The 27,374-nt window shown below is 44.2% G+C and overlaps 2 protein-coding genes across 3 annotated transcripts in view; one reads left to right on the forward strand and one right to left on the reverse strand.

The window, feature by feature from the left end:
- LOC125457711 (claudin-15-like) overlaps positions 1-7,193 on the forward strand; it is a 39,445-nt gene extending 32,252 nt beyond the window's left edge. For both annotated transcript variants that reach the window (XM_048542282.2, XM_048542283.2), the window contains 3 exons: positions 3,199-3,280; positions 5,402-5,506; positions 6,392-7,193. In XM_048542282.2, coding sequence (XP_048398239.2) covers positions 3,199-3,280; positions 5,402-5,506; positions 6,392-6,473 — 269 coding nt within the window. In that variant the 3' untranslated portion in view covers positions 6,474-7,193. The remainder of the gene's footprint in view (positions 1-3,198; positions 3,281-5,401; positions 5,507-6,391) is intronic.
- A 7,307-nt stretch (positions 7,194-14,500) lies between these two features.
- dusp28 (dual specificity phosphatase 28) lies at positions 14,501-26,898 on the reverse strand. Its single transcript, XM_048542482.2, has 2 exons — positions 26,371-26,898; positions 14,501-17,520 (listed from the first exon to the last, which is right to left on the reverse strand). The coding sequence occupies exons 1-2, from the start codon at positions 26,713-26,715 to the stop codon at positions 17,401-17,403; spliced, it is 465 nt and encodes a 154-aa protein (XP_048398439.1). The 5' UTR covers positions 26,716-26,898; the 3' UTR covers positions 14,501-17,400.
- Positions 26,899-27,374: the final 476 nt, after the last annotated feature.

Genomic DNA, 27,374 nt, shown 5'->3' on the forward strand with positions numbered 1-27,374 from the left:
ATTGAGATATTAAGATAGAATTGAAGAGAAACATTTCCTCTTAGAGCACAGTGAGTCTTTGGAGCTCTCTTTCCCAGACAGCAGTGGAGGTAGGTCATTGAATATTTTAAAGGTAGAGGCAAATTGTTGACAATGGAAGGAGACAGTGGTTACAGGGGTAGATGTGAATGTGGAGTTGAGGCCACAATATGATCAACCATGACCTTGTTGAATGGCAGAGAAGTCACGAGGGACTGAATGACTTTTCTTCTGCTCCTAATTTGGATATCCATACATTTTCATATTAGAAAATACATGAGTCACATTGGGTGCTGCAGATAGCAAGTAAATGACTACTTGTAATTGTAACTACAGTTTGGTAATAAAAGCACTGGTATTATGAATAAGCTTTACTGAATGCTTCTCCTTGAGATAAAGTTAGCAATTATAGCACCATAAAAACATATAGCACAAAATAAAGGGGAACAATTCATTGAGCCTGATCATCCTGTTTGAAACTGCTATCTATTTAGACTCATTTCACCATCACTCCCCAACGCGCAACTCCGTTTTGCCTTTCCAATTGATCCTTTTCAGGAAGCTGTCCCAGACTGCTGCCATTGAGTCTGCTTCCTCCCTTGTTTCAAGCAATGGATTCCAGATTGAAAATGCTACCATGAACGGTAACTGAGCCAGAAGTACCACTCAGCCACAGCTTAAATGTTGGCTCTCTGTAATTAGGACTTTTACCCACTTGATGTGAGTGACCACTGATACTGAGGCTGTGATCGAAGATAGCCTTCAGTTCCTCAGGAACTGCGTTGCCATCAATTATCGAATAGCCCACTTAAGATTGGCATAACTTCCATACAAATGTAGGCTGAACTGATTATTCATTGCCAAGGATGAGTGTCACTATTCAAAAGATATTTCATGGTCCAAATATCTGACAACTTATATTATGCTCTGAGCTTAAAGTTGACTGACAGGAAACAGAAAATAATAATTTTGCCAAACTGGAGGAGAGTCTACAGTTAGTTTCTCAGTGGAACTAGGACCCTTGCTTTTCCTGATAAATATTAAGGAATTAAGCTTGGGTCTATAGGTCACATTTTCAGATGGCACTTAACTTGAAAGTGAACTGTGAGGAGGATAGCGACACACGTCAAGTTGGCATAGGCTGCCGGATAAAATGGGTAGACACATGACAGGTACAATTTAATGGAGAGAAGTGCCAAGTGATTCTATTGGCAAGAGGAGGCAAAATATGTGGAAAAGCAGGCTACAAGACAGACGCAAACAGCTTACAGGGAGATATTGGCAGATTAAGTAAGTAGGCAAATGGAGTATGATCTTGGAAAATGCGAGAAACTACAGAAGGTGGTGTGCACAATCCAGGCCATCACGGAAGCCAACCTTCCATCCATTTACTCTATTTACATGCACACAAAGGTGGCCAACATCATCAGATACCCATCATACCCTAGTAAGGAGCTCCTACAATCCCATCCATCAAGCAGAAGGTATAGAACCTGAACACAGACACAAGCAGGTTTAGGAACAGCTTCTTTCCTGCCATTATCAGACTGCTGAACAGACTCTAGCCTCAAATAATATAACCTGCAATGTAACCTGTAAGCCTCTATGTCTTTATGATCTGGACATCCTTTGCTTGCTATGATTGGCCTGTACCTCTCAGAAACAAAACATTTCACTGTATTTCGGTACATGTGACAAAAAAAATCAATGAATCAATTAAGTTGTTCATTTTAGATGGGAGAACAAACGAACAGCGTATTATTTAAATAGTGAAAAACTGCAGAAAGCTGCAACTCAAGGGACATGGAGTTGCTTGTCCATGAAACTGGCATACAGGTGCAGCAGGTAATCAGGAAAGCTAATGGGATGTTGACCCTTATTTTAAGAGAGTTGGAGCATAAGCGTCGGGAAGTCTTACTGTATAAGGAACTGGTGAGACCACATCTGGCGTACCGTGAGTTTTGGTTCCCTCATTTAAGGAAAGATATGACTTCTTTGGAGGAAGTTTAGAAAAGGTTCACAAGGATGATCCCTGGTATAGAGGGATTGTCTCATGAACAAGGGTTAAACAGGCTGGGACTCAACTCACTGGAGTTTAGAAGAATGAGAGATGATCTCCCTGAAACATATATGATTCTTAAGGGGCTTGATAGAGTAAGTACTGAGTATGTTTCCCCTCGTGGGAGAACCTAGGACCAAAGGGCACAGTCTTGGAATAAAGGGGTGCCAATTTAAGACTAAAATAAGAGAAGTTTCTGATCTCAGAAGGTTGTGAGTCTTTGGAACTGCTTGCCATAGACAATTGCAGAGGCAATGTCCTTAAGGCCGAGTTAGATTCTTGATCAGTTAGGGAATCAAGGGCAAGGGGGAAAGAACAGGAAAGTGGGAATTAGGAATGTCGGATCAACCATGATCCAATTGAATGGGAAATCAGCCTCCATGGGCTGAATGGCCTAGTCTTCTTTCTATTTCTTTTTGTCTTATGGAGGCAACACAAAATACAGCTACAATTTTTACAGGGACAAAAAGATTGGCAGGGGTATATGTTGAACTTGGCCAGGCAGGTTGAAAAGTGGTTAATAACATACATAGATCCTGGCCTCTAAAAATAGAAGATTTGTGTGGAAAACCATTATATTATGAGATGAAAGTATAGGTTGTCCTCAGCTAGAGAATGGGCTCCACTCTTTAGGAAAATCTTCAGCAAAGTCCTTTACTAAAATGGGTGCAACAGAAGAAGAGTTCAAAGCCACAAGGAATCCAGAATGAGTAGATAGAGAGAAAAGTCTCATTAACAGAAGGCACCAATTTGTGGTAATTCATCAAAGAAGTAACAGTGACACAAAGTTTTTGTATGCAACGAGTGATTAGGAACTGGAATCTGCCTAAGAGTGCGCTGAAGGAAGGTTCAGTCATGTCTTTCAAAGGAGAATTGGATGAGTATCAATAAAAGAAAGATGCAGAGCTGTCAGGAATGGGTTTTGGAGTGTAATTAACTCAGCTGCTGTTGCAGATGTCAGTACAGACTCAACAGGCTGAATGGCCTCAATCTGTGCTAAAATCTTTCTACAATTTGGTGATTCACTTCGTAAGCAGAACTTAAGCAAATCAGTAAATATACTCTGTTCATTATCTGTTTTCATTTCTGAAGTTGATGCATTCTTTCTGCTTGATTGACAGGTTTATGTGGAATTGTTCCTGTTTCTTGGTATGCTTACAACATCACTATGGAGTTCTACAATCCTGTCTACGGTGGAACAAAGTATGTACACAGCATTTCATTAAAGTGTGGTACTATCAATCATACTTCTTTCAAAAGTCAAACACATTGAAGGGGATCTGAGGATTGACTGTTCTAGTTTGCCCTTTTAGAATAGTTTGGCAGAAGTGTATTGTATATTGGAGAACAAATGGATTGGGCAAAGATTTTTGCTGGAAGTGCATACTTGGCAAAATGTGCTTACAGTTGCATATCTCATAGCCAATACAAAGGGAAAATGGTTAAAGCACTCAGCAGGACTAGCAGCATAGGTGGAGAGATACATGCAGAGTTGGCATTGCAGATTGTTGACCTTTCTTGGAACAGAAAACTAGAAACATAGAAATTAGGAAACATAGAAAATAAGAGCAGGAGTAAATCAATTGGCCCTTTGAGCATGCTCTGCTATTCTATCTGATAGTTACAAACTCTATCCCACTTTTCCCCATACCCTTTCATCACATTAGCCCAAAGACCGGTATCTAACTTGGAAACATTCAATGTTTCAATTAAACAGTTTCCCTGCTAGAGAATTCCACAGATTCATCACACTCTGGGTGAAGACATTTCTCCTCATCTCAGTCCTGAATGGCCTAGCCTGTGTCCTTAAACTGTGACCCCCTGGTTCTGGTCTCCCCAGTCATGGGGAACATCCCTTTCTGCATTTACCAGGTCTAGTCCTGTTAAAATTTTATAGCTACCTATGAGGCCACCCCTCATTCTTCAAAGCTCCGGAGAATATAGTCCTCACCAGGGGCAAAGGACACAAACTATTGCCTATGTTGGGGAGCAGAAGTGATTTTTTTTAGAAAAGGGTGATGTGAAAAGCAAAAGGAGTTTGTAATGGAATGAGCAAGGAAATAAAAGATTGGACAAATGGGGATACACTGGCAGCAGCTGAGAAATTACCATGAGCTTGGTTAAGAGCTGCAGTCGCTGGTCACAAGGTTGAGACCAGAAGGCTACAAGTCATGAGACGGTAAAAGGTTGTAGATAAATGCTCACTGCGTTTGCTAGTTCACCACCTTGTGTTGCTAAAATGTTTGGTTTCCAAAACAGATATGGGACTGATAAGCAGACCACTTACAGGTCTATCCATTATATCAGCAGGTGCTGACTGTTCAAATGGGCCTTGTGATTAAGTACAGTTACGGCCTTGTAATTTAGTCTTATCTGGTAAAGGAACTCTGTCAGAAACAAGGAACAGTTTGTGGTTTTGTGAATGTAAGCCTACTAAAGATAATTTGTCAGTAAATGGAGATGATAATATCCATAAAACTTATTGGGTTATTCAGCGCAAGTTATTTGTTTAAATTTGCTGTCCTCACCTAGAGGGGCCGGCCCAGTGGTAGAAACACCTCTGCCACCAAAGGCCAAGTGGAATTGTTCACATGACCATTCACCATCTATGAGATGAGGCGGTGCTTATGGGAGTCGTCACAGACATTCTCACTGACGCACTGGCTTCTGGTCGAGCAACACCCAAAATTGTAGATTCTTGTCCTCCATGGCCTCACCCCCTCTCTATCTCTCTGCAGTCTCCTTGAATCCTACATTCTTCAAACAGCACTTCCAATACTGGCCCTTTAAGCATCACTGATTTGCATTGCCTCACTATGATAATTATACCTTCAACTATCTAAGCTGGCCGAAGATCTGGAATTCTCTCCCTAAACTTTTCTACTCTCTACATCTTTGTCTTCCTTCAAAAATATCTTGAAAACATTCTTTTCATTGGTCAAAAATTTGGTCATCAGTCCTATTTGATCATCATATCATGTGGGATGGTGCCAGTTTCTATCTGAGCATGCTATTTTGTAAAGGTGCTGTTCGTAAGGATTGCTATGTTTGATGATTATGTATTTTCTTAACATCCATATACTGGACAGTGATTAAAACTGGTTGATCCTATTATTCTCCTTGCCCAAAGATTATGTAGCACCCCAAACATAACATGCCGAGGTTGGCAATCAATGTCTCAATGGTTCATGTAAGCTAATAAAATATAGTAGCTGATGACATTAATATTTGGATTGTCAGCATAAAATTGGTTGTTGGTCCTTTTTGCTTAGAAAAATGTTTACCCTTAAGACTACATGAGTCTAACAATTTCTTTGTTTGCAGATATGAGCTGGGATCTGCCCTCTACATTGGGTGGGCTGGAACAGCTCTCCTCATCTTGGGAGGTGCATTCTTGTGTTGTTCCTGCAAAAGAAATGAGCAACCAAGGTGGGTGTTTTTTTTTCTATTGGCTACTTAATCCACCCTGACTATCCTTCTAAGAATTTTGCATGTTTTTATAAGATGTCTTTCATTCTTCTAAACTCCAGAGGACTCTGGTCCAATTTCAATAGGCCATTGTAGGACAGTAACCTCCGACCCAGGAAATAGTCTGTTGAACCTTAGCTGTACTCAGTCAACAATAAATATATCCTCCTTTTGGCAAATAGACCAGAACTGTGCACAATATTTCAGGTGTCATCTGAGTGGTGTTTTATGCAATTGAAGCAAGAATTCTCTGCTCCTGAACTCAAAATGATAAGTGGTCTCTTTAAAGGGTTTTCACTAAACTTGTTTTCTATGTAGCCCACAGAAATACACTCAGATAGGTTTCTTTATAAGTAGATTCTAAATAGACTCAATGATAAGCTGGATCTCCATAGTTCTAAGCATGTGTTGGTCCTGCATATGTCTATGAGAGGGCTCTATGTTGGCCCCAGCATGAGCAAAGTCCACAGAGACCTCTTTTCCATTACCGAGGAAGACAGCATAATTGTTCATTGTTGTTCAAGATAGCATCTGACAAATGAAGCAACTCCCCAAGTCTACTTTTACTGCAGTCATTGTAAGGTGGTTTGCTATGGTTTGTTAATGTACTTGTTTGGATTGATTTTTCTTCTTTCTGGTTTGTTTTTGTGTTAGTTTGGGGCTCGTTTGCATTTTATATTTCTGTAAGAAAATTAAAGGAGAGCAACCATGATAAAAATGAGTGTATGTGGAAAGGAAGGAGTAAAATAGGCAGGAGCAAAACTTTAATTTTGCCTATGGGCACATTGGAAGGAGAGTGGGTATGTCCAAGTGCAAGTAATGATGACTGTCTGTTCTCTTTGACAGTGGCTACAAATATTCTTCTGCCCAAAGTGGACAACGGATCTACACAAAGACAGAGTCAGCTCATTCAAAAGCATACGTCTAAATCAGAGACTGACAAAAAAAAATTCTTATGTTACTCAGGTCTTCGACAGCCTTGCAAGAATCATATGTATTTCGTTTAATCATTATGCCACTCTGTGAAGCATTTAAATAAGTAGAGCATATATCTGCACTGCAGTGCTAAATGTTTTGAGGATTCTAAAATAATAATGCCAGAGATTTTTGTTTTGCCTTAATTGCAGTCCACCTGGGCACCCCAGTCAATCACCGGCACCTCCACAACACATCAAACTCAGACGTGAGACCACTACCCACTAAACCATGGCTAACAGGCAAACCACATTTTAAAAGTGAGGAGGGAATGGCGATTTAATAGAAACTGAGCCTCTTTAAGAGGCCCAAAAACTCAGAACGCAACGAATAGGTGTATCTCACAACCAATACTCAATAGTTTGGAGGGAAAAGACATAACAGTATTTCAAAAGAGCCTTCCAAAGTTCAACAGGGAAATAAGTGGAGTCAGTTCGCAATTGATGTGTCTAATCAAGAAGCCACAAAGAAATGGAAATGGTTGAGAGGGAAGGTATATTACTCCATAGCTTTGAATCTATTTCATGTGATTTATTTCAATTTGTATATGCATGTTTGTGTAGTTTGCAGTGCTGAACATTTATTGGTCGCTCATTGTTTTGTATTAGGGTAATTATGTATTTTTCCAGCTTTTTTTTGTAGTTTTTAATAATAAGATTGATAAAAAAATGTTCTTAATTGTTTGTGTAAATGCTTCAAAGGAGTGTAAAGTCTGTTCTTGTTGAAATTGCAATACACCCAATAAATAAAAATTGAGAACAAGATTTCTCTACATGCGGCAACAGTTTAACTGGGAAAGGTGGGGGGTGGCAGGGGGCAGATTAAATTCTGAGGAAGTGATGGCATGTTGAAACCCAATGTGATTCCCCTCATTTCAGCTTTTATTCGAGCGTGTTCACAGGCACACGGAAAAGCTCCATGGAGTTGCTGTGCCTGTAATTTCAATATCAATTTCTAATACTGGGGAGCATGCATTTAAGGTGAGAGGGGGAAAGTTCAAAGGAGTTGTGAAGGACAAGTTTTTTTTACATGGAGTGTGGTAGGGGACTGGAATTTGCTGCCAGTGGTAGTGGTGAAGGCAGATACAATAGGGACGTTTAATGAACTTTTAGATAAGCACGCAAATATGCAAGGAATGTAGGGATGTGGACCAAGGGCTGGCAGAAGGGATTAGTTTCATTTGTTGTCATGTTTGGCACAATATTGTGGGCCAAAGGGCCCGTTCCTGTGTTCGAATATGTTCAAGAATCAATTAACACGCTGCATTTTGGTTTTGACTGCCAGCAGATAGTTTGACTGAAATGTGTGAAATTTATCCGGATCACCACAGTGAGTGTGCAGTGGAGGGTCATGGACCTGTGAAGCTGACAGGCTGGAATGCCTTTATGGAAGGAAACCAACTAACCTGTCTCCTAGCCTAAGCGAAAGGGTTTTGCCCATCGGATTTTCTTCCTGACGACGTGCTTTCACTGCTTTACAGGCGATTTCTAACTTTGTGGAGATCGTTTCAACATTTTTGTCTACTTTGTAGGCCTCAATCTGCACTTCCCTGCTGTCAGCCTCTGCATCATTGGTGCAGTTTAAACAGCTCTAACTTGGGCCTTCAATAATGAACAAGTGGGATATCAAAATCAACAACAAAAAGGGGAGCGACAGACGTGGAGGAAACTGTGGGCTAGCCATGGTAAATGCTGGGTAATGTGGATAGGTGAGGGCTTGGGTCTGGAAAGGATGCCCCTTTGGAGGGCCAGTGTAGACTCAACAAGCTGAATGGCCTCTTCCCACACTGCAGGCTTTGTATGATTCTAACTTCTCCTGAGCCACATGCTGCTCCTCAGGACAGGGTAGACATAGAGATCGGAGCTGGCAAGTTGTAATACCACCTGCACAGGATACATGGGCAGTGGGTCAGCTTTGTCGGTATAATTGAACAACAGTGCTTCAGGAGGCTCAGGGTTTCATGGCCGGCCATTGCCGACAATTCCAACTTCCTGAAGCAAGACCTCCTTCCAGCTGGGCACACATTACCAATGAGCTTTCCCATGGTCCTGAATTTCTTCACCACTGCCTCCTTCCAGGGATCTACTGGTCCCAACTGCTGCCCGTGGCTGTATCTTCCAGGTGATTCATGCCATGTTTGCCAAAGCCATTATATATATCCTTTTTGCCTCTGTGAAGGACGGTGAGACACATTTGCCCCAATGTTGGGATTCCAACAAGTGTAAGGAGTAATGTCTATTACGTAGGTGGCAATATAGGGACTCTCAACACATCCAGTTGTGCTCCCAATCAGAAATGATTCTAAACAATCATTGGTCAGTTAGTATGTAATCACAGGAAAGTTTTATGCATGCTACCTGTGTTTTAGAAATCTAAAGGTCCAAACTCAGTTTTGCTCTTACTGTTTTTCACCATGTAATTATTAAAGGTACCTTTTAATATCGCAGTCCATGCCACCACCAGCATTGGTATCTCTTCTCTATATCATAGTGCCAAAGTGGGACTGTTGGCTATAGCAGTGGACATAAGAACATGGGAACAGAAGAACTAGGATCAGGAGTAGGCCTTCTGGCCCCTCGAGCCTGCCTCACCATTTAATAAGTTCATGGCTGATCTTTTTGAGACTCAGCTCCACTTACCCACCCATTCATCATAACCCTTACTTCCTTTACTGTTCAAAGATTTATCTAGCCTTGCCTTAAAAACATTCAGCGAGGTAGCTTCAACTGCTTCACTGGGCAGGGAATTCCCCAGATTCACAACCCTTTGGGTGAAGAAGTTCCTCCTGACCTCAGTCCTACATCTGCTTCCCTTTATTTTGAGGTGATACCCTTTAACCCTAGTTTCACCTGCTAGCGGAAACAACCTCCCTGCCTCCATCTTATCTATTCCCCTCAGAATCTTATATGATTTTATAAGATCTCCCCTCATTCTTTTGAATTCCAATGAGTATAATCCCAGTCTACTCAGTCTCTCCTCATAATCTAACCCTCTCAACTCTGGAATCAACCAAATGGATCTCCTCTGCACCCCCTCCAGTGCTAGTATATCTCTTCTCAAGTAAGGAGACCAAAACTGCACACAGTACTCCAGGTGTGGCCTCACCAAGACCCTATACAGCTGCAGCATAGCCTCCCTGTTTATAAACTCCATCCCTCAAGCAATGGCAGACAAAATTCCATTTGCCTTTTTAATTACCTGCTGTCCCTGTAATCCTACTTTTAGCGATTCATGCACAAGGACACCCAAGTCCCTCTGCACAGCAGCGTGATGCAATTTTTTACCATTTAAATCATTTTGCTGTTATTCCTACCAAAATGGATGACCTCACACTTATCAACATTGTACTCCATCTGCCAGACCTTTGCACACTCACTTAGACTATCTCTATCCCTCTGCAGACTTTCAGGGTCTGCTGCACACTTTGCTCTACCACTCACCTTAGTGTCTTCTGCAAATTTTGACACACCACATTTAGTTCCCAACTCCAAATCATTGATGTAAATGGTAAACAATTGAGGCCCCAATACTGATCCCTGAGGCACACCACTCGCCACTGACCGCCAACCAGAAAAACACCCATTTACCCCTATTCTTTGCTTTCTACTGGTCAACCAATCCTCTACCCATGCCAATACATTACCTGTAATACCATGCAACTTTATCTTACGTAGCAGCCTTTGGTGTGGCACCTTGTCAAATGCCTTCTGGAAATCCAGATACACCACATTCATGGGTTCCCCATTGTCCACCATGCAAGTAATGTCCTCAAAGAATTCCACCAAATTAGTTAAACATGACCTACCCTTCATGATCCCATGCTGGATGTTCCCAATGGGACAATTTATATCCAGATGTCGTGCTATTTCTTCCTTATTGATAGATTCAAGCATTTTTACCACTACCAAAGTTAAGCTAACTGGCCTATAGTTACCTGCATTTTGTCTACTTCCTTTTCTGGTAAATAATTACTGGTGCATTTGCGATTTCCCTCATCACCTCTTTTAGTACCCTGGGATGCATTTTATCAGGGCCAGGAGACTTGTCTACCTTTAGCCCCATTAGCTTACCCAGCACTGCCTCCTTAGCGATAAGGAATATTAATGAACAATTTAACACATTCCATTAAATTCTCAGTGTCTCTTACTTTTTCGAGCAAACTCTGCCTTGATTGCCTCTTATAAAATAGTGCAATTCCCACAAAATTTGACATGCAAGAACTAAAACTTCAACCATCCATCTGCACTTGTCCAACTGATGAGCTTGAGAAGGGATAGTAGGAACTGCCGATTCTGGAGAATCTGAGATAACAAGGCGTAGAGCTAGATGAACACAGCGGGTCAAGCAGCATCAGAGGATCAGGAAGGCTGATGCTTTGGGCCTAGACCCTTGTTCAGTAATGATTTCTGAAGAAGGGTCTAGGCCCAAAACATCAGCTTTCCTGCTCCTCTAATGCTGCTTGGCCTGCTGTGTCCATCTAGCTCTGCAACTTGTTTTCTCAGCTTGAGAAGGGAGGTTGGTTTATTGTCAAATGAAGCTGAAGTGAAGTAAAAATAGATTGGGCCTGTGAGGATCATTTCTCTACATTCTCACATTGCTTCTTTCAGCTCAGCATCCACTAAAATAGATCTCTGGATCCTTGATGAAGCCCTTCTATTTTATCGTTCTTTATGTAGATCCACCACCAAATCAGCTGTTTGGCATATCAACCATTAATGAATTACATACAAGCACGACCCACCAGGGGCAGTGCACCAACAACAGGGGTGGATAGGAAGAGAGAGAGGTTCCTTAACGTTTGATGTGTTCTAATCAGCAAATTCAGGCATGTTTTGACGTTCATTTGGAGCAGAAGAGATTTGGTCCCAGGCCTCCTGGCTTAGAACTAGGGGCACTACCATTGTGCCACAAAAGCCCTTACGCCTTTTTGTTGCATGCAAATATCCCTGAAAGGTAAATCTCTTGTATGACAATCACTTTAGACATACAACTGATGGCAGTCAACCTCTCAGCCTTTATACTAAGGCAACAGTGACTTATGGTCAGTCAGCTCCCACCAGCATTCTGCCCCATGTCTCTGTTGAAAATGACCCTCCAATGCACTGCAGGCTGTTCCAAACTCATCATATTCCACCTGTCATAACTGGGGTCTCAGAAATATTACTAAGCGCATTTGATTTAGAATGCTTCATATCTCTCTCTTCCTATCCACCCCTGTTGTTGGTGCACTGCCCCTGGTGGGTCGTGCTTGTATGTAATTCATTAATGGTTGATATGCCAAACAGCTGATTTGGTGGTGGACCTACATAAAGAACAATAAAATAGAAGGGCTTCATCAAGGATCCAGAGATCTGTTTTAGTGGATGCTGAGGGCATCCTCAGGGTGGGGCAGGGGTTATAAATGGGGAGTGGTGTGCTTGTGTGAGGATGATGTATTTTAGGCACTTGCACTCCATTTCCTTATTACTTGTGGAAATGTCTGCAAATTTGCTTCTTACTCTGGTGCGGCCGCACTTGGAGTATTCTGTACAGTTCTGGTCACCGCATTATAAGAAGGATGTGGAAGCTTTGGAAAGGGTGCAAGGGAGATTTACTAGGATGTTGCCTGGTATGGAGTGAAGGTCTTACGAGAAAAGGCTGAGGGACTTGAGGCTGTTTTCGTTAGAGAGAAGAAGATTGAGAGGTGATTTAATTGAGACATATAAAATAATCAGAGGGTTAGATAGGGTGGATAGGGAGAGCCTTTTTCCTCGGATGGTGATGGTGAGCACGAGGGGGCATAGCTTTAAATTGAGGGGTGAAAGATATAGGACAGATGTCAGAGGTAGTTTCTTTACTCAGAGAGTAGTAAGGGAATGGAACGCTTTGCCTGCAACGGTAGTAGATTTGCCAACTTTAAGTACATTTAAGTCGTCATTGGACAAGCTAATGGATGTACATGGAATAGTGTAGGTTAGATGGGCTTCGGATTGGTATGACAGGTCGGCACCACATGGAAGGCTGAAGGGCCTGTACAGTGCTGTAATGATTAGATTCCCTACAGTGTGGAAACAGGCCCTTCGGCCCAACAAGTCCATACCGCCCCTTGAAGCATCCCACCCAGACCCAGCCCCCCGAACACTACGGGCAATTTTAGCTTGGCCAATCCACCTAACCTGCACATCTTTGGACTGTGGGAGGAAACCGGAGCACCCGGAGGAAACCCACGCAGACACAGGGAGAATGTGCAAACTCCACACAGACAGTCACCTGAGGCGGGAATCGAACCCGGGTCCCTGGAGCTGTGAGGCTACAATGCTAACCACTGAGCCACCGTGCCGCCCATGTTCTATGTTCTATGTTCTACTCTGGATCCCGATCTAAGTTAACAGGTTGTTTACCTATGAAGGCTAATGAACCTTGTTCTCCAGCCGGCTCTAGTTGAACAGCACATGAGAACATAATAAGTAGGAGCAGGAGTTGGCCCTTTGCCCCATTCAATAAGATCACGGTTGATCTTCCAACTTAATGCCACCTGCTCTCACTATATGTATTGCCTTAAATTTCCTAAATATAACCAAAAATCGATCAATTCCTGTATTGAACAGTCTCAGCAACTGACCCTCCACCTCTCCCGAGAGTACTCATTTTCCAAAAACCTTCGCGTGAAGAAATTTTTCTTCATCTATGTCCTAGATGGCCAACTCCTTATTCTGAAACTGTGACTAGACCCAGAGTACAAAACCAATGGAAACAGTTTCTCAGCATCCACCGTGTCAAAGCCGTTATGAATTGAATGTGATTCAATTATATCAGCTCTCAGTTTGACAAGTTGGAGGGAATATAGGCACATTCATCTCTCCCCCAAGGATATCATTCTCAAAAATGGTGGTCTGTTCACTCACTTGGTTGGATGGCTGCTTAAGCAATGCCAAGTAACACCAATACAGCAGGTTTAATTCCTGCACCAGTTAAGGTTACCATTAAGGTACTGCTTTCTCAACCTCTCCTTTTGCTTGAGGTGCACTGACCATCAGAGAAAACCATCTCTCTCTTTGGAGGGACTAGAACTATGGTAACTTTCCCTTTACCGAATTCTGGATCTGTCCGAAAGCAAATTGGAGAATTTCATCTTCTTGAGCAAGCCCAGCACAACCCTGCAATCCATAAAAACATTCCACTTGATACTAGATTGACTCTCAGTAACAAAGCCACTGGCCTGAATGATCATAAAATGTGAGGCTGGATGAACACAGCAGGCCAAGCAGCATCTCAGGAGCACAAAAGCTGACGTTTCGGGCCTAGACCCTTCATCATGCTCTCTGATGAAGGGTCTAGGCCCGAAACGTCAGCTTTTGTGCTCCTGAGATGCTGCTTGGCCTGCTGTGTTCATCCAGCCTCACATTTTATTATCTTGGAATCTCCAGCATCTGCAGTTCCCATTAGGCCTGAATGATCAGCCTGTAACAAATCCAACTATCTAATTCCTCAGCAATGTAGCTGGTGAGTTCCAAATCACAGCTGGTGCCTGTCAGTCAATCTTACATTCCACGTTCTATATCTGTCCCTATCTGGTTACTATACTTGGGGCTGTCTCTGCAGTGAAGCTGTGCTCAGGAGATTTTCAACTCGGGTGTTAAATGAGCACCAAGTCAGCAAAATATCGGCAGTAACCACCATATAGCCCACTCCATTATATGTGGAAGACCACGAAGACAAGGCAGGTATCAGTTGAGAGTTGGGAGGGCGTGGGTCAGCAGAAATGCTGGCGGAAGACGGAAGTGAAGAATGGGATCCTGTGGATGTTTTCACAGTTTGATCAAACTCCAGTGCTCCTCCCAGATTACAAACAGAAAGTCTGCCTTTGTGGTACAGGTCTCCAAGCAATCCAATTGCACATCATCAATGAGGCTTGGACAGGGCGGGGAGAGATACTTTACACATTGTTCCATCAAGGTGTGCATTTTTAGATTTAGATTTAGACTTTATTGTCATGTGTACTCAATACAGAAGTACAGTGAAAAGTTTTTAATGTTGCCACACACAGTATTACACATTACAGTCCTTCTTAGTATTAAGTCAAGCAATAAAGCTAAAAGTTCAACCATTACAGGTTTCCTTACGTGCTTAGCCATGCTGTGACTGCACTTCCTACAATGAGTCGATCCTCTTCTCTTTCGCACTCTTTCCCTGTGCTGGCTCGGTCTCCCCTGTTCTCGTCGCCACTGCAGATGACGGGGGAACTGCCATCGTCAAGTTGGACTCACTCCTGGGATCTCAGACCCACCATAGTCCCAGTTCAGGCTTTCCGTCACTGCCACACAGCGGACCGCCAAAGCCCTGTTCCAGGCAGCATCGGCGCCAGGTCTTGCCTTGGGTCCACGAGTCGGTCCTCGGCCTTTACTTCAGTCTGCACGCCAGGCGTTGGGAATTCGCCCAGAGTCCTGGGTCAGGCACCCAACCGCTACCTCACATTGGCCATCTAGTTGACCCATCTGATTTAGCCAGCCCGATACCACTGCCTCTCTCCAGACAGTAGTTAGTCGAAAAATAATTTAAAATAAATGAGAAAAGAAGTAAAAAACAGAAGATGAGCAGATGGCATGGATGAGCCTACTCTGCTGCCATCTTGCAGAAATGCCACAAGAATTTAGACATCCTCCCGCCTATTCTGATCAGAAGCTTTGGCCTTCCTTTAAAAGCCTGCTTGAGCCATGCAGGCAAATGGATCTACTTTTTCAGGTCAGATGTTGTAAATCCTTTGGGTCAACCTCTACATGTCATTGGTTTGGACCCTGTTGGAGTATCTGGGCATCACACATAAGGATAGATGTCAAGGCAACAGAGAGAGGGCAGAGAAAATTAACCTAAGGGATACAAAGAGTAAGAGGCTTCATTTATGAGGAGAGACTAGGCAGAAATGATTCTTCTTCAATCAAGGGATAGTTAAGAGGTTAATTTGATCCAGCCACTCAAAATCATGAATAGTTGTGGCCCTGATAAATAGGGTGTGACAGCCAACAATGAGAAGTGTGTAAAATGTGAGGCTGGATGAACACAGCAGGCCAACCAGCATCTCAGGAGCACAAAAGCTGACGTTTCGGGCCTAGACCCTTCATCAGAGAGGGGGATGGGGAGAGGGAACTGGAATAAATAGGGAGAGAGGGGGAGGTGGACCGAAGATGGAGAGTAAAGAAGATAGGTGGAGAGAGTATAGGTGGGGAGGTAGGGAGGGGATAGGTCAGTCAGGGAAGACGGACAGGTCAAGGAGGTGGGATGAAGTTAGTAGGTAGATGGGGGTGCGGCCCTACTAACCTCATCCCACCTGCTTGGCCACTTTATGACACACCGTCCTAGGGCATTGAGTCTTAGAGTCAGGCTTGAGCTTAGTCTTCCTGGATCCAATGCTCCACAAGACCTCTGTTTGTCATTGTTTTTTCAGGCAAACGAAGTACACTTTGAACAACTAAAAAATATCGTAGCACTTGTCCTATAACATCAACAACAATCTGAAATGACATCATGCTTTTAAGGCAATGAAGTATCACATGATGCTTCGCAGGAGCAATGTAATATCGAACTTGAAACTGAGCTGCATAAGGTGGCATCACAGGAATAACAGAAAGATTAGGTAAAGAGTTTGGTTCTGAGGAATGTCAAGGAGGGAACTGAGGCAGAGAGCTGAGGGGAGGGAATTCAAGAGGATCCAGTCAAAACCTCCAGCGAAGTGATTAAAATCAGGAATGCACAAGGCACAGAACTGGAGGAACAAAATAACCTCAGTGGGTTGGAGGGGCTGGAGGAGTGTCCACAGGTCAGGTGGGGCAAGGTGATCAATTGATTTTCAAACAAGGCTGAGAATTCAGAAATTGAGGAATTGCCAAATGAATGTCTGCAAGCACAGAGGAGAAGGATGAAAGAAAGTTGGTGAGAGTTAAAATAGACCCAGCAAGTTCGGCTTTGATCTGTGGAGTTACCAAGGGTGGAGTGCAGGTGGTCAGGCAAGGCTGAGTCAGAGTAGTCATGTCTAGAGGGAACAAAGTCATCAATGAGGCAGGGTTTCAGAAAACAATAAGTTGAGGCAGACGATCTTATGGAGATGGAAAAAGTCTATCCAAGTGGTGGGTGTTGTCAGTTTATGTCTGGCGACTGATGCGGATTTAATTCTTATCACCCGCAGGCAGCGTTTGGATGAGAGTTAGGAGGGGCCAAGAATACATGGGCTACAGAGGTGATGGTGCAGGGCAGGACAAAAAGCCATTGGCATGACTTTCTGGCAAACAAAGTATTCAGCCAGGAGAGTATCATTCGGCCTTGTTGGAGAACAATGGAGAGGTGTTGGTAGATTTTGGAGTGATCATTGTATCAATGGCTGCAATCAGATTGAGAAGGATGAGGAGACATTCTGCAAATCTGTCACATTTGCACAGGATATCATTTTTTTTCAAATTGGAGTTGTTTTGGCCTTGTCAAAATTTAACTGGAAGGATTTTAAATGGTGTTCCGGGAATGATATGCACAGATTTGAGAAGTGACAAATGTGTAAAGAACGTAGAGGCAAAAGGCTGGAGATGGACATTAATGTGCAATGTTGAAAGGGCCAATAAACTCATGACCCGTCCCTTGTGTAAGCCCTCCAGCCCCCAAATACTTTGTTACAATAGGTCGATACTAGTAGAGGATCAGCAGAACCTGACCAAAATGCATTATGGAACGACAGTATCATACATTACAATCAGATGAAATCATGACGGCATCCTTGTTGAAACAGTGAAGCATGACAAAATAAGGCAAAATAACTGAATGACAGTAGCATCCAGTATGGATTCTCTCTTAATATCAGTGAAGCATGTCTCAAGGGAACTATTTCAGAGCAAAGGCTGATGTACTGCTTGACATATTTATCCACTGGCTGAAGAAAGAGCCCCAGTCCTCCTGGATTGAAGTTCACTCTCATATCGTTGAAGTTGCTCCCAAAATCCCTCATTGGGCTCTACAGCTGGCCTGGCTGATCTCACGTGCTGTGAAAATAAAACACAGGGGCAGGTTTAAAATCAGTCAGTCAGGTTCTACTGGAGAAATGCTGGCTGGGTTGCTTCACTTCGCCTAGTTATCTCAGCTGGGGACTAATTATTGGGTATCACTGCCACTCCAGCTGGCATAATTGAACTTTGTACAAAGTGGCCCAGTGGCAATTAACCTACCTCTCATCTTAAGGCCCCACCTGCTAAAGGCGTTTCATACCATATCAGGACTTAAATGAGGGCTTTGATGGAATCAACCAGGGAAGAGAGCCGACAGTATTGCCCAGTGAAATGCTTTGTTTGTTGGGAAGCCAGATAGAAAGCCTGTGATTATTGTCAAGGTACATAGAGGAATCTAATCTCTGCTTCATATTCGGCTCCATTAGAGCATACAGAACTTGGAGGCCATCCTTTCTAGAGTGGAGACGGTGTTCAAGTTGATCTGCAAACTTACAAACTCAATCATGATGCAGTATCTCAGAACTGCTGCAGTGCTCCAGTAAAGCTCCAGGCAAGCTGGAAAAATAACATCTCATCTTCCACCTACGTACACAGTACAGCCTCAAGGACTCAAATTCGAGTTAGATAACTTCAGAACATATCACCCTCCTCCATGTCGGTAACTGTACCCCCCGGCCTTTACGTCCCACTTTGTATGGGTTGCTTCCTGTACAGTCAACACATTTGCAATTATTCATTCTTCTCATTAGCAGCCTATTTAGTATTTATCACTTTCTTGGCTTATCATAAGATATTTCTTTGTTTGCCTATCCTTTTTTTCTTTCTCCCACTCTCTGGGCTCCATGTCCATGGACTCTATGCACTCCCCTACCACCCATCATCAGCATAAGTACCACCCCTTACCCTGTGTTGTCAGCTCTGACACTGCATCATGAGATTCGAAACATTGATGCTGCTTCTCTCTCAACAGAAGCTGCCAAACCTTCTGCGTTTCTCCAGGGGCCATCTTGGTCTACATTGAGTGGGTAAATCTTTTTTGTTGTTGAGTGTGGCAATTAGAAACACAAGGAGAACATTGTAATAATCAGTGTGCAGTTAGTTCCAAAGTTGCTACATTTGATTGTTCCAAAATGTTATTACATTTACGCTTAGCGACAGCCTATTCTGCTTCGCCTATTACAACACTTGCATTAGTCTACTAAGCACAAAGTGTAGAGCTGGATGAACACAGCAGGCCAAGCAGCATCTTAGGAGCACAAAAGCTGACATTTCAGCCCTAGACCCTTCATCAGAAAAGGGGGATGGGGAGAGGGTTCTGAAATAAATAGGGAGAGTCGGGGAGGCGCACGGAAGGTGAATAGGTCCCCTGAGGTTGGTCCGGAGGGAGGAGGGTAACTTCTTCATGTTAGGCATCCCTGGAAGAGGCTTCACAGTGACGTTAAAATTGTATCACAGATAATGGGATTCTCCTGCATTTGCAGTTCCCATTATCTCTGATACAATTTTAACCTCATTGCGAAGCCTCTTCCAGGGATGCCTAACCTGAAGAAGTTACCCTCCCCCCTCTGGACAAACCTCAGGGGATTTCTCTGCCTCCCCCTCTCTCCGCATTTATTTCAGAACCCTCTCCTCATCCCCCTTTTCTGATGAAGGGTCTAGGGCCGAAACGTCAGCTTTTGTGCTCCTAAGATGCTGCTTGGCCTGCTGTGTTCATCCAGCTCCACACTTTGCTATCTCTGATTCTCCAGCATCTGCAGTTCCCATTATATCAGGCTCCAGTGACTGTTCAGGTGTCACAGGAGAGGAGTTCAAAGGCGAAAGCTATTAAGACTGGAAGTGTGTGCGTGTGAGGAAGTGTGTGTGTGTGTGTGTGTGTGTGTGTGTGTGTGTGTGTGTGTCTATACGTGTATGCGTGTGATGTGTGTGAGCATGAGAGTGTGTGTGTGAGAGAGAGTGCATGTGTGCGTGAGAGAGTGTGTGTGACAGAGTGCGTGTTGCGTGTGTGTGAGAGTGTGAGAATGTGTGTGTGTGGGTGTGTCTGTGTGTTTGTGTAAAAGTGTGTGTGTCAGTGTGTGCGAGAGACAGTGTGTGTGTGTCTGTGTGAGTGTGTGCATGTATGAAAGAGTGTGTGCGTATGTGAGACCATGTGATTGAGTGCGTGTGAGTTTATGTGTGTGTGTGAGAGAGAGAGTGTATGTGTGTGTTTGTGTGTGAGACAGTGTGTGTGAGAGAGAGTCAGTGTGTGTCTGTGAGAGTGTGAATGTGTGTGCGTGAGAGAGACTGTGAGCGTGTGTGTGAGCGTGAGAGTGTGTGTGTGAGACAGAGTGTGTGTGAGTGTGTGTGTGAGTGTGAGAGTATGTGTTGAGTGTGTGTGTGTGACAGACTGTGTGAGAGTGTGTGTGTGTGTGTGTGTGTGAGAGAGTGTGTGTGTGAGAGATGGAGTGTGTGTGTGTGAAAGAGTGTATGTATGTGAGAGCGTGTGATTGAGTGTGTGTGTGAATATGTGTGTGTGTGTGTGTGTGAGTGTGAGAGAGTGTGTCTGTGTGAGAGAGAGTCAGTGTGTGTCTGTGAGAGTGTGAATGTGTGTGCATGAGAGAGACTGTGTGAGGCTATGTTTGTGAGCATGAGAGTGTGTGAGAGAGTGTGTGTGAGTGTGAGAGAGTGTGTGTGTGCGAGTGTGTGTTGAGTGTGTGTGCGTGACTGTGTGTGTGAGCATGAGAGTGTGTGTGTGAGAGGAGTGTGTGTGAGTGTGAAAGAGTGTGTGTGTGAGACAGAAGACAGAGTGTGTGTGTGAGGGTGAGAGAGTGTGTTGTGTGTGTGTATGTGTGTGTTTGTGTGTGTGTGTGCGTGTGTTTGAGACAGAGAGCATGTGTGTGTGACAGTGTATGTGTGTGAGTATGTATGTGTACAAGTGTGTATGTGAGTGTGCATGTGTGTGTGAGAGAGACAGTGTGTATGAGAATGCGTGTGTGTGTGTGCGAGAGAGAATGTCTGTGTGTGTGTGAGTGTGTGTGTGTGTGTTTGTGTGTGTGCGTATGTGTGTGTGAGTGTTTTTGTCGGTATGTGTGTGTGTGAGTGTTTGTGTATGTGGGTGTGTGTCTGTATGACAGAGAGAAACTAAATTTCACATCAGGCAGGGGTGCTACTGTCAAAGGCAACTGATCTACAGGGGTTCTGCATAATTGGGCTAAGCAAAGTCCTGGTTGAATAGTTTTGCATTGTGAGAGCTCAGTGACGACTTTGGAGCTGTGAAGGAATTGAACACAGTCTGAACACAATTAACAGTTAGTCAACTGGATGCTATAGGTTCTTTGGAGTTGATGCATTGGAAAGTCTTAGAACAGTTGAATGACACTGGGAAAGTGAAGGGCCCGGGGAATTTCTAGAACTGTGAAGGTTTGTAAAGAATCTGATGAGCAAAAAATAGTTCAATCAAAAACCCAGGTGCAGTACTTTCTGAAAAAGGGTCCTGACCTGAAATGTCAACTTTCCTGCTCCTCCAATGCTGCCAGGCCTGCTCTGTTCATCCAGCTCCACGGCGTCTTGTCTCTAACTCCAGCATCAGCAGTTCTTACTGTCTCCAGGTGCAGTATTTGCTTTGTGCAACTACACCACATTAGAGCTCTGGATACAAATCCGGGACAACAGTGGTTCGGTAAAGCTTGCTGATTGTCCATGTCAGTAAGGGAGGGCTCAGAGAAGTCCAAAGGACTGGAAAGGTTTGGAAGTAACCTGGGTACCATCAATAGTTCAGTATAATTGTGAAAAGCTGGAGTCATGCTTATGAGTAAGTGCTAGAGTGCAGTTTCCAAAAAATCTAACAGACATACTCCCAAGAGAGGAAGGTGGACTTCTAGGACAACCACAGCCCTTGAGGCAGTACTTGACAGAGTGACGATTGAGAGAGATCCAAGGGCAGATCATTGAAAACCAATGATAATGGGAACTGCAGATGCTGTGGAATCCAAGATAACAAAGTTCATCCAGCTCCACAGTTTGTTATCATTGAAAACCAAAACCACATCTCTTCTGAAGGTTTATTGACATTTAGTCACTCACAATGTCATTCACGTCTGGGAGGGAGGTGAAAAATTGCTGAGAAATCTGTGGGATCTGTTGGCTCGAATTCATTATTGATGTGCTCTGTGGAATTGCTCAAATATCATTTGCCCGTCACCCATCTATACTTGCATCATGTTACGTTCAGGATGTTAGAGTATAAATCCTGTCTACCTTGCACAACCTAAACCCTTTTTGCTTATCAATAGTCTTTGCATGTTTGTTTGGATAAGATACATTTGTAATAAACTTGCTCTTCTTTCATGACTAAAGAAACCTGGCTGACTTATTTCTAGTACGAAGCCAGTCAAAGACTGAGACCAATATAATCAGTCATATCGTCATCCTGGTTAAATGTAAAATGTCCTGTGAGCAGTGAGGAAATGGGGCTAGAAGGCAATTGATGTGCCTCTCCAAGTTTGAGTGAAAGAAGTAGAAGTTCTGCGCAAAGTCGAGCAAGGTCAGCGTGCTGTTATGCAAACTCTGAGTGATTAACATCACACTTTGTCTACCCTGCAGACTTTTGGCACAAATTCCCTTTCAGAATGCTCTCACCAAACAGCACAGGCATGCTTTTCATCAGAGGTGCAGATGTTATGGGTACCATTTGGCAGACAAGTGGCACTTGTGCAACAGAGAAGAGCTACAGGGCCACATTTTGTAGGCAGGGAGTGTGCGGTTCAGATCGAGCAGGTAGAACTCCTACCTGTGTTAATCTCATCGTATGATGGTGTGTGGCCATTAAACATGGTGATAGATTTTATCCCAAGTGTCAAACAACAGACAAAACTGCATTAATCATTCTGGAAATATTGATAGCAATACAGTTTCAAACAGCGGTACTAAAATAAATCAGCAGTAAGAAAAGGTTGAACTGAACCTTTGAAGCGATTTAATTTAGCTAATGGGACTAACTGAAGACCCTCTGTCTGATTGCTCACATCCTTTCTTATTGATTTCCCTAAAAGCAATTTGGTCAGTAATGTTACATCGACTGAGAACATTACGTACAACCACATTGAACTCTGAAGGGATAAAGTGCGGCTGTGCATTCGTATTATCCTGGAGTGAAACTAGGGCTGCCTGGCTCTGTTGCTGTAGAAACCATCCCTATAATGTCATGGGCTAGGTTTCGCAGCAGGCACAGCAGTTTATTATATCTCTCTAATTTCCTGTTCATCTGTAGCAGTTAAGTGCTGACTCATGGCTAGCATTGGATTACACTTGACTTTGCCACGTCCAATCTGTGGCCATTCCCTAATGAGGGGCAGGCAGTAGCTATTGCTAGGCTGTTCAATGATAAGGACAGGAAGTACGCCACTTAGCCTCTACGGTCTGCTCTACCATTCTATTAGGTTATGACCAGCCTGCGTCCCACCTCCATTTAGCTAGTGCAACTTCGTATCTTCTGATCCATAACAAAACATCAAAAAAACTCAGTCACCAGGCTGTGTGCCAGATTTGTGCCTTTATATGGAAGAATGTTTCCGGCTCTCTCGTGTAAATAGCTCAGTCTTGCTGTCAAGTTCATGGCTTCTTGTTCTTGACGCACCCCCCACCCACCCCCCCCAAAACCCACCCCCCAACAATCAGAGGAAATTGTTCCTCTGCATCTACCCTGTCAAAGTCTTTTATCACTGACTCACCCATCACGTTTCAAAATGCAAGGGCTCACTGTGCCCTGGGTTTGTTTCTGTACAATGCTAACACATCCACCCTACAGCAAGCCAGAGTCCACAGTGATGGTAAAACCGAAAGAACTGCAGATGCTGTAAATCGGGAACAAGAGCAGCAGTTGCTGGAAAAGCTCAGCAGGTCTGGCAGCACCTGTGAAGAGAAATCAGAGTTAACGTTTCAGATCAAATGACCATTCCTCAGAACTGATGGTAGCTAGGGAAGTGTTGGTTTATATATGGAAGATAGGGTGAGGGGACGGGAGTAAGGAGTAAACAATAGGTGGGGATAAAGCCCAGACAGAAGAATGTTGGACAGACCAAAGAGTTGCTAACAGTCTGGCTGGGATGGCGAACAGCTGTTAATGGCAACTGTTAGTGGCTAATGATAGGCTGCGTGTAATGGCGGGCCTGGTGTGTGGGGTAGCTGGCTAGGACATGGGAAAGTTCAGGCCCTGAAATTGTGCAACTTGATATTGAGTCCAGAGAGCTGCAGGGTCCCCAAGTCCAAAATGAGGTGTTGTTCTTCCAGCTTGCACTGAGCTTCACTGGAACACTGCAGCAAGCCTGAGACAGAGATATTGGCCAGAGGAACAGGGTGGTGTGTTAATGTGGCAGGCAACTGGAAGCTTGGGTTCATTTTTGTGAACAGAGCATAGATGTTCCATGAAGTGGTCACCAGACTATGGTGGGAAGTGCAGGTGGAGTGCTGTTTCACCTAGAAGGTATGTTAGGGCCCTTGATGGTGATGGTGAGGGGAGTGATAGCTTTGTAATACTATTGCTAGGTTATTAATCTGGAGACCTAGGCAATGTCCTGGGGACCTGGGTTCAAATCCTATCATGGAAAGTAATGGAATTTGAATTCAATAAAAGTCTAGAATTAAAAGTCTAATGATGACCATGATACGATTGTTTAGGAAAAACCCATCTGGTTCACTAACGTCCTTTAGGGAAGGAAATTGCTTGGTCTGGCCTACATGTGACGCCAACCCCCCAAAAATACAGTTTACTATCACCTGCCCTCTCTGCAATTAGGGTTGGGCAATGAATGCTGACCGAGCCAGTGATGCACAAATCCTCTGAATGAATATAAAAACATGCCAAGTCCCACACCAGAGGGTGCCAGTTTCAATTCCCTCATTCATTCCGATGCATCTGAGCTAAACCACTGGCAATGAGATCCCATCAACCCTCCACCACCCTACTCCCCGTTCTGTCCTGGGCTGGGCTGGAAGAATTGCCTTCAGACTTCTGATTATCATGCAGTGAGTGTCCCTGGAGAGAAATCATGTGTGAACAAGCAAAGGCTGAGTTAGGCTGAGCTGTGTTATCCACTATGTTTGAGTAGCCTGAGTGTTCACTTGGATATCTGTTAGCATCCATTGGACCATGTCCAAGGAACAGAAAAACAAAGAGGAGAGATGTTGCCCTAGTGATAATGCGACTGTGATCACCTTCCAAAACTGATCCTAGTAATAACAATCACAATCATTGATTGCTGTAAAAACAACACGTCTGGTCTAATAGTGTCCTTTAAGAAAGGAAATCTACCTATCTTACCTGATCTAGCATATATGTGACTCCATATCCACAGCAATGTGGTTAATTCTTAACTGCCTTCTGAAATAGCCTTGAAAACCATTCACCAAGTGCACTTAGGGATGGCCACCCAAATTCTGGCCTCACCCGCAATTTCATGAAAAAGTAAAGAGAAATTTAGCTGGACTTTCTCAATCAATAACTCGGCCTTCAACAGAAACCTTGTCCCATTCTGATCAGTGTGACTCAGGGGGTCAAGGTCATGTAGAGAGTGCAGAGTGGGCCTATATGCATAGTACCAGAGGTGGGCTTGCAATTATCAGGGGAGGTTGACATTCTTCTCCTTACAGCAGAGACATTTAAGGGGAGATTTAATAGAGATGTTTAGAATCGTGAGGGGCTTTGGTAAAGTAGATAGGGCACGATTGTGGCAGGAGGACAGCGAACAGGGGTAAAATCTTACTTTTTAATTGGTAAAGACTCAGTGGAGAAAACATTTGACTGTTCTCACAGTGTTATTGTGCCAAAGGAGGCCATTTGGCCAGCTCTGTCCCTGGTTGCCACAGTCTTACTGGATCACAGGGCTGCTCTCTCATTAGAGAGAGAGAGACACCTAGTGGTGGCTTAACTGAAGGGTCACCATGTCTTTGATCAAGGGGAGATGTTGGAAAGGAGAATCCCTCATGATAATCTCAGCTGGTGTCAGGAATTGAAGCAAAGCTGTTGGTCCAGTCTACTGGGGTTTAACTAACATCAGTTCAACTGCCTTATGCCAATCTCCTGACTGGTGCCCATTTCCTTGAGCCCCACTGGTGTCCAAATAACTATTCAATGCCCTCTTGAATGCCACACTTAAACTCTCAACTGGAATGTGTAAGTCCAAAAGGGCAGTGGGTGCCCATGTGATGGGTGGCATGGTGGCCAGCACTACTGCCTTGTAGCACCAGAGATCTGGGGTCAATTCCAGCCTCGGGTGACTGTCTGTGTGGAGTTTGCACATTCTCCCCGTGTCTGCGTGAGTTTCCACCGGGTGCTCCTGTTTCCTCCCACAGTCCAATTTAGGTGGATTGGCCACGCTAAATTGCCCCAGGGTTCACAGGCTTGGTGGGTTAGCCATGGGAAATGCAGGGCCGGGTCTGGGTGGGAAGCTCTTCGGAGGGTCAGTGTGGTCTCAATGGGCTGAATGGCTTGTTCCACACTGCAGGGATTCTATGTTAGGCTCTAAATAAAAACCGAAAGAACTGTGGATGCTGTAAAGCAGGAACAAAAACAAAGTTGCTGGAAAAATGTTCTTAGGGAGGGTCACCGGACCCGAAACGTTTTCTCCATCACAGATGCTGCCAGACCTGTTGAGCTTTTCCAGCAACTTTGTTTTTGTTCCTATGTTAGACCCTGTCTTAGGGCACAGAGGGGAACTGGATAACTTTTTGGGTAAAATAAAACGATGGAGGGGGGTGAGGAACTAATGGGATATCTTCTCGCACGATGGGCAGAACAGCCTCCTGTTGTACTGTCTGATGTGGTCGCACCCCCACCACCTTTGTTTTATGTTTGCATTGCAACAACAGCACTGGAGATGTGAGTGAGAGTTTGCATCTGTGTATCAGACTCACCCCGAACGCCTCCTGGAGGGAGAGGGAGCGGTGCTTCATGAAGTAAGCGGTGCAGATCGCTGCTGAGCGGCTGCGGCCGTTCTTGCAGTAGACCAGGGTCCTGCCTCCCTGCTTGCCCGTGTCTTCGATCGCGTCCGCGCACCGGTCGAAGTACTTGTAGAGATTCTCGGCCGGCTCGTCAAAGACCGGCACCCGCATGCCGCTGATCTTCAGCGCCGGGAACGGCTGCTGCTTCGACACGTTGATGCAGAAAGTCACCCCCTCCCTGCATAGCAGCTCGGCGTCGCAGGCGGACCGGGAGTTACTGATCAACAGCGACTCACTCAGCGTGCACAGATGCAACATCTGACAAGTGAAGCTGACTTCTGGTGGGTCCCCACCCTACCTTAAAGTTATCAAAACTAGTCCCTAAGACTTTGTCTCAGTCCAGGTATACTGACTGACAGCAACAAAGTGAGCCTGTAATGGGGACATTCTGGGCACTGCAAAGTGCATCTCTCTCCTTCTCTGGAAGCAGACCGGTAATCCCAGTACAGTGTGTTGTGTGTAATAAATCTGCTGTATTTACAGCCAAGTCATGGCTTGGGAGGATTCCACTCGGTCCTAATGCACACTGCAATTTTTTTTCCCCCAAGTGATAGAATTTCTTTCAGGCAAACAGGAAACACAAACATTTTCAGATTTCCTGCTTTTCCACTTAGTATCATAGAAAGCCCAGAGATAATGGGAACTGCAGATGCTGGAGAATCCAAGATAATAAAAAGTGAGGCTGGATGAACACAGCAGGCCAAGCAGCATCTCAGGAGCACAAAAGCTGACGTTTCGGGCCTAGACCCTTCATCAGAGCCCTCTCTGCTGAAGGGTCTAGGCCCGAAACGTCAGCTTTTATGCTCCTGAGATGTTGGTTGGCCTGCTGTGTTCATCCAGCCTCACATTTTATTATCATAGAAAGCCCGCAGTGTGGAAGCAGGCCATTTGGCCCATTGACCCCGTACCAACTCTTC

The sequence above is a fragment of the Stegostoma tigrinum genome, chromosome 14 (assembly GCF_030684315.1).
Source record: "Stegostoma tigrinum isolate sSteTig4 chromosome 14, sSteTig4.hap1, whole genome shotgun sequence".
Taxonomy (NCBI): domain Eukaryota; kingdom Metazoa; phylum Chordata; class Chondrichthyes; order Orectolobiformes; family Stegostomatidae; genus Stegostoma; species Stegostoma tigrinum.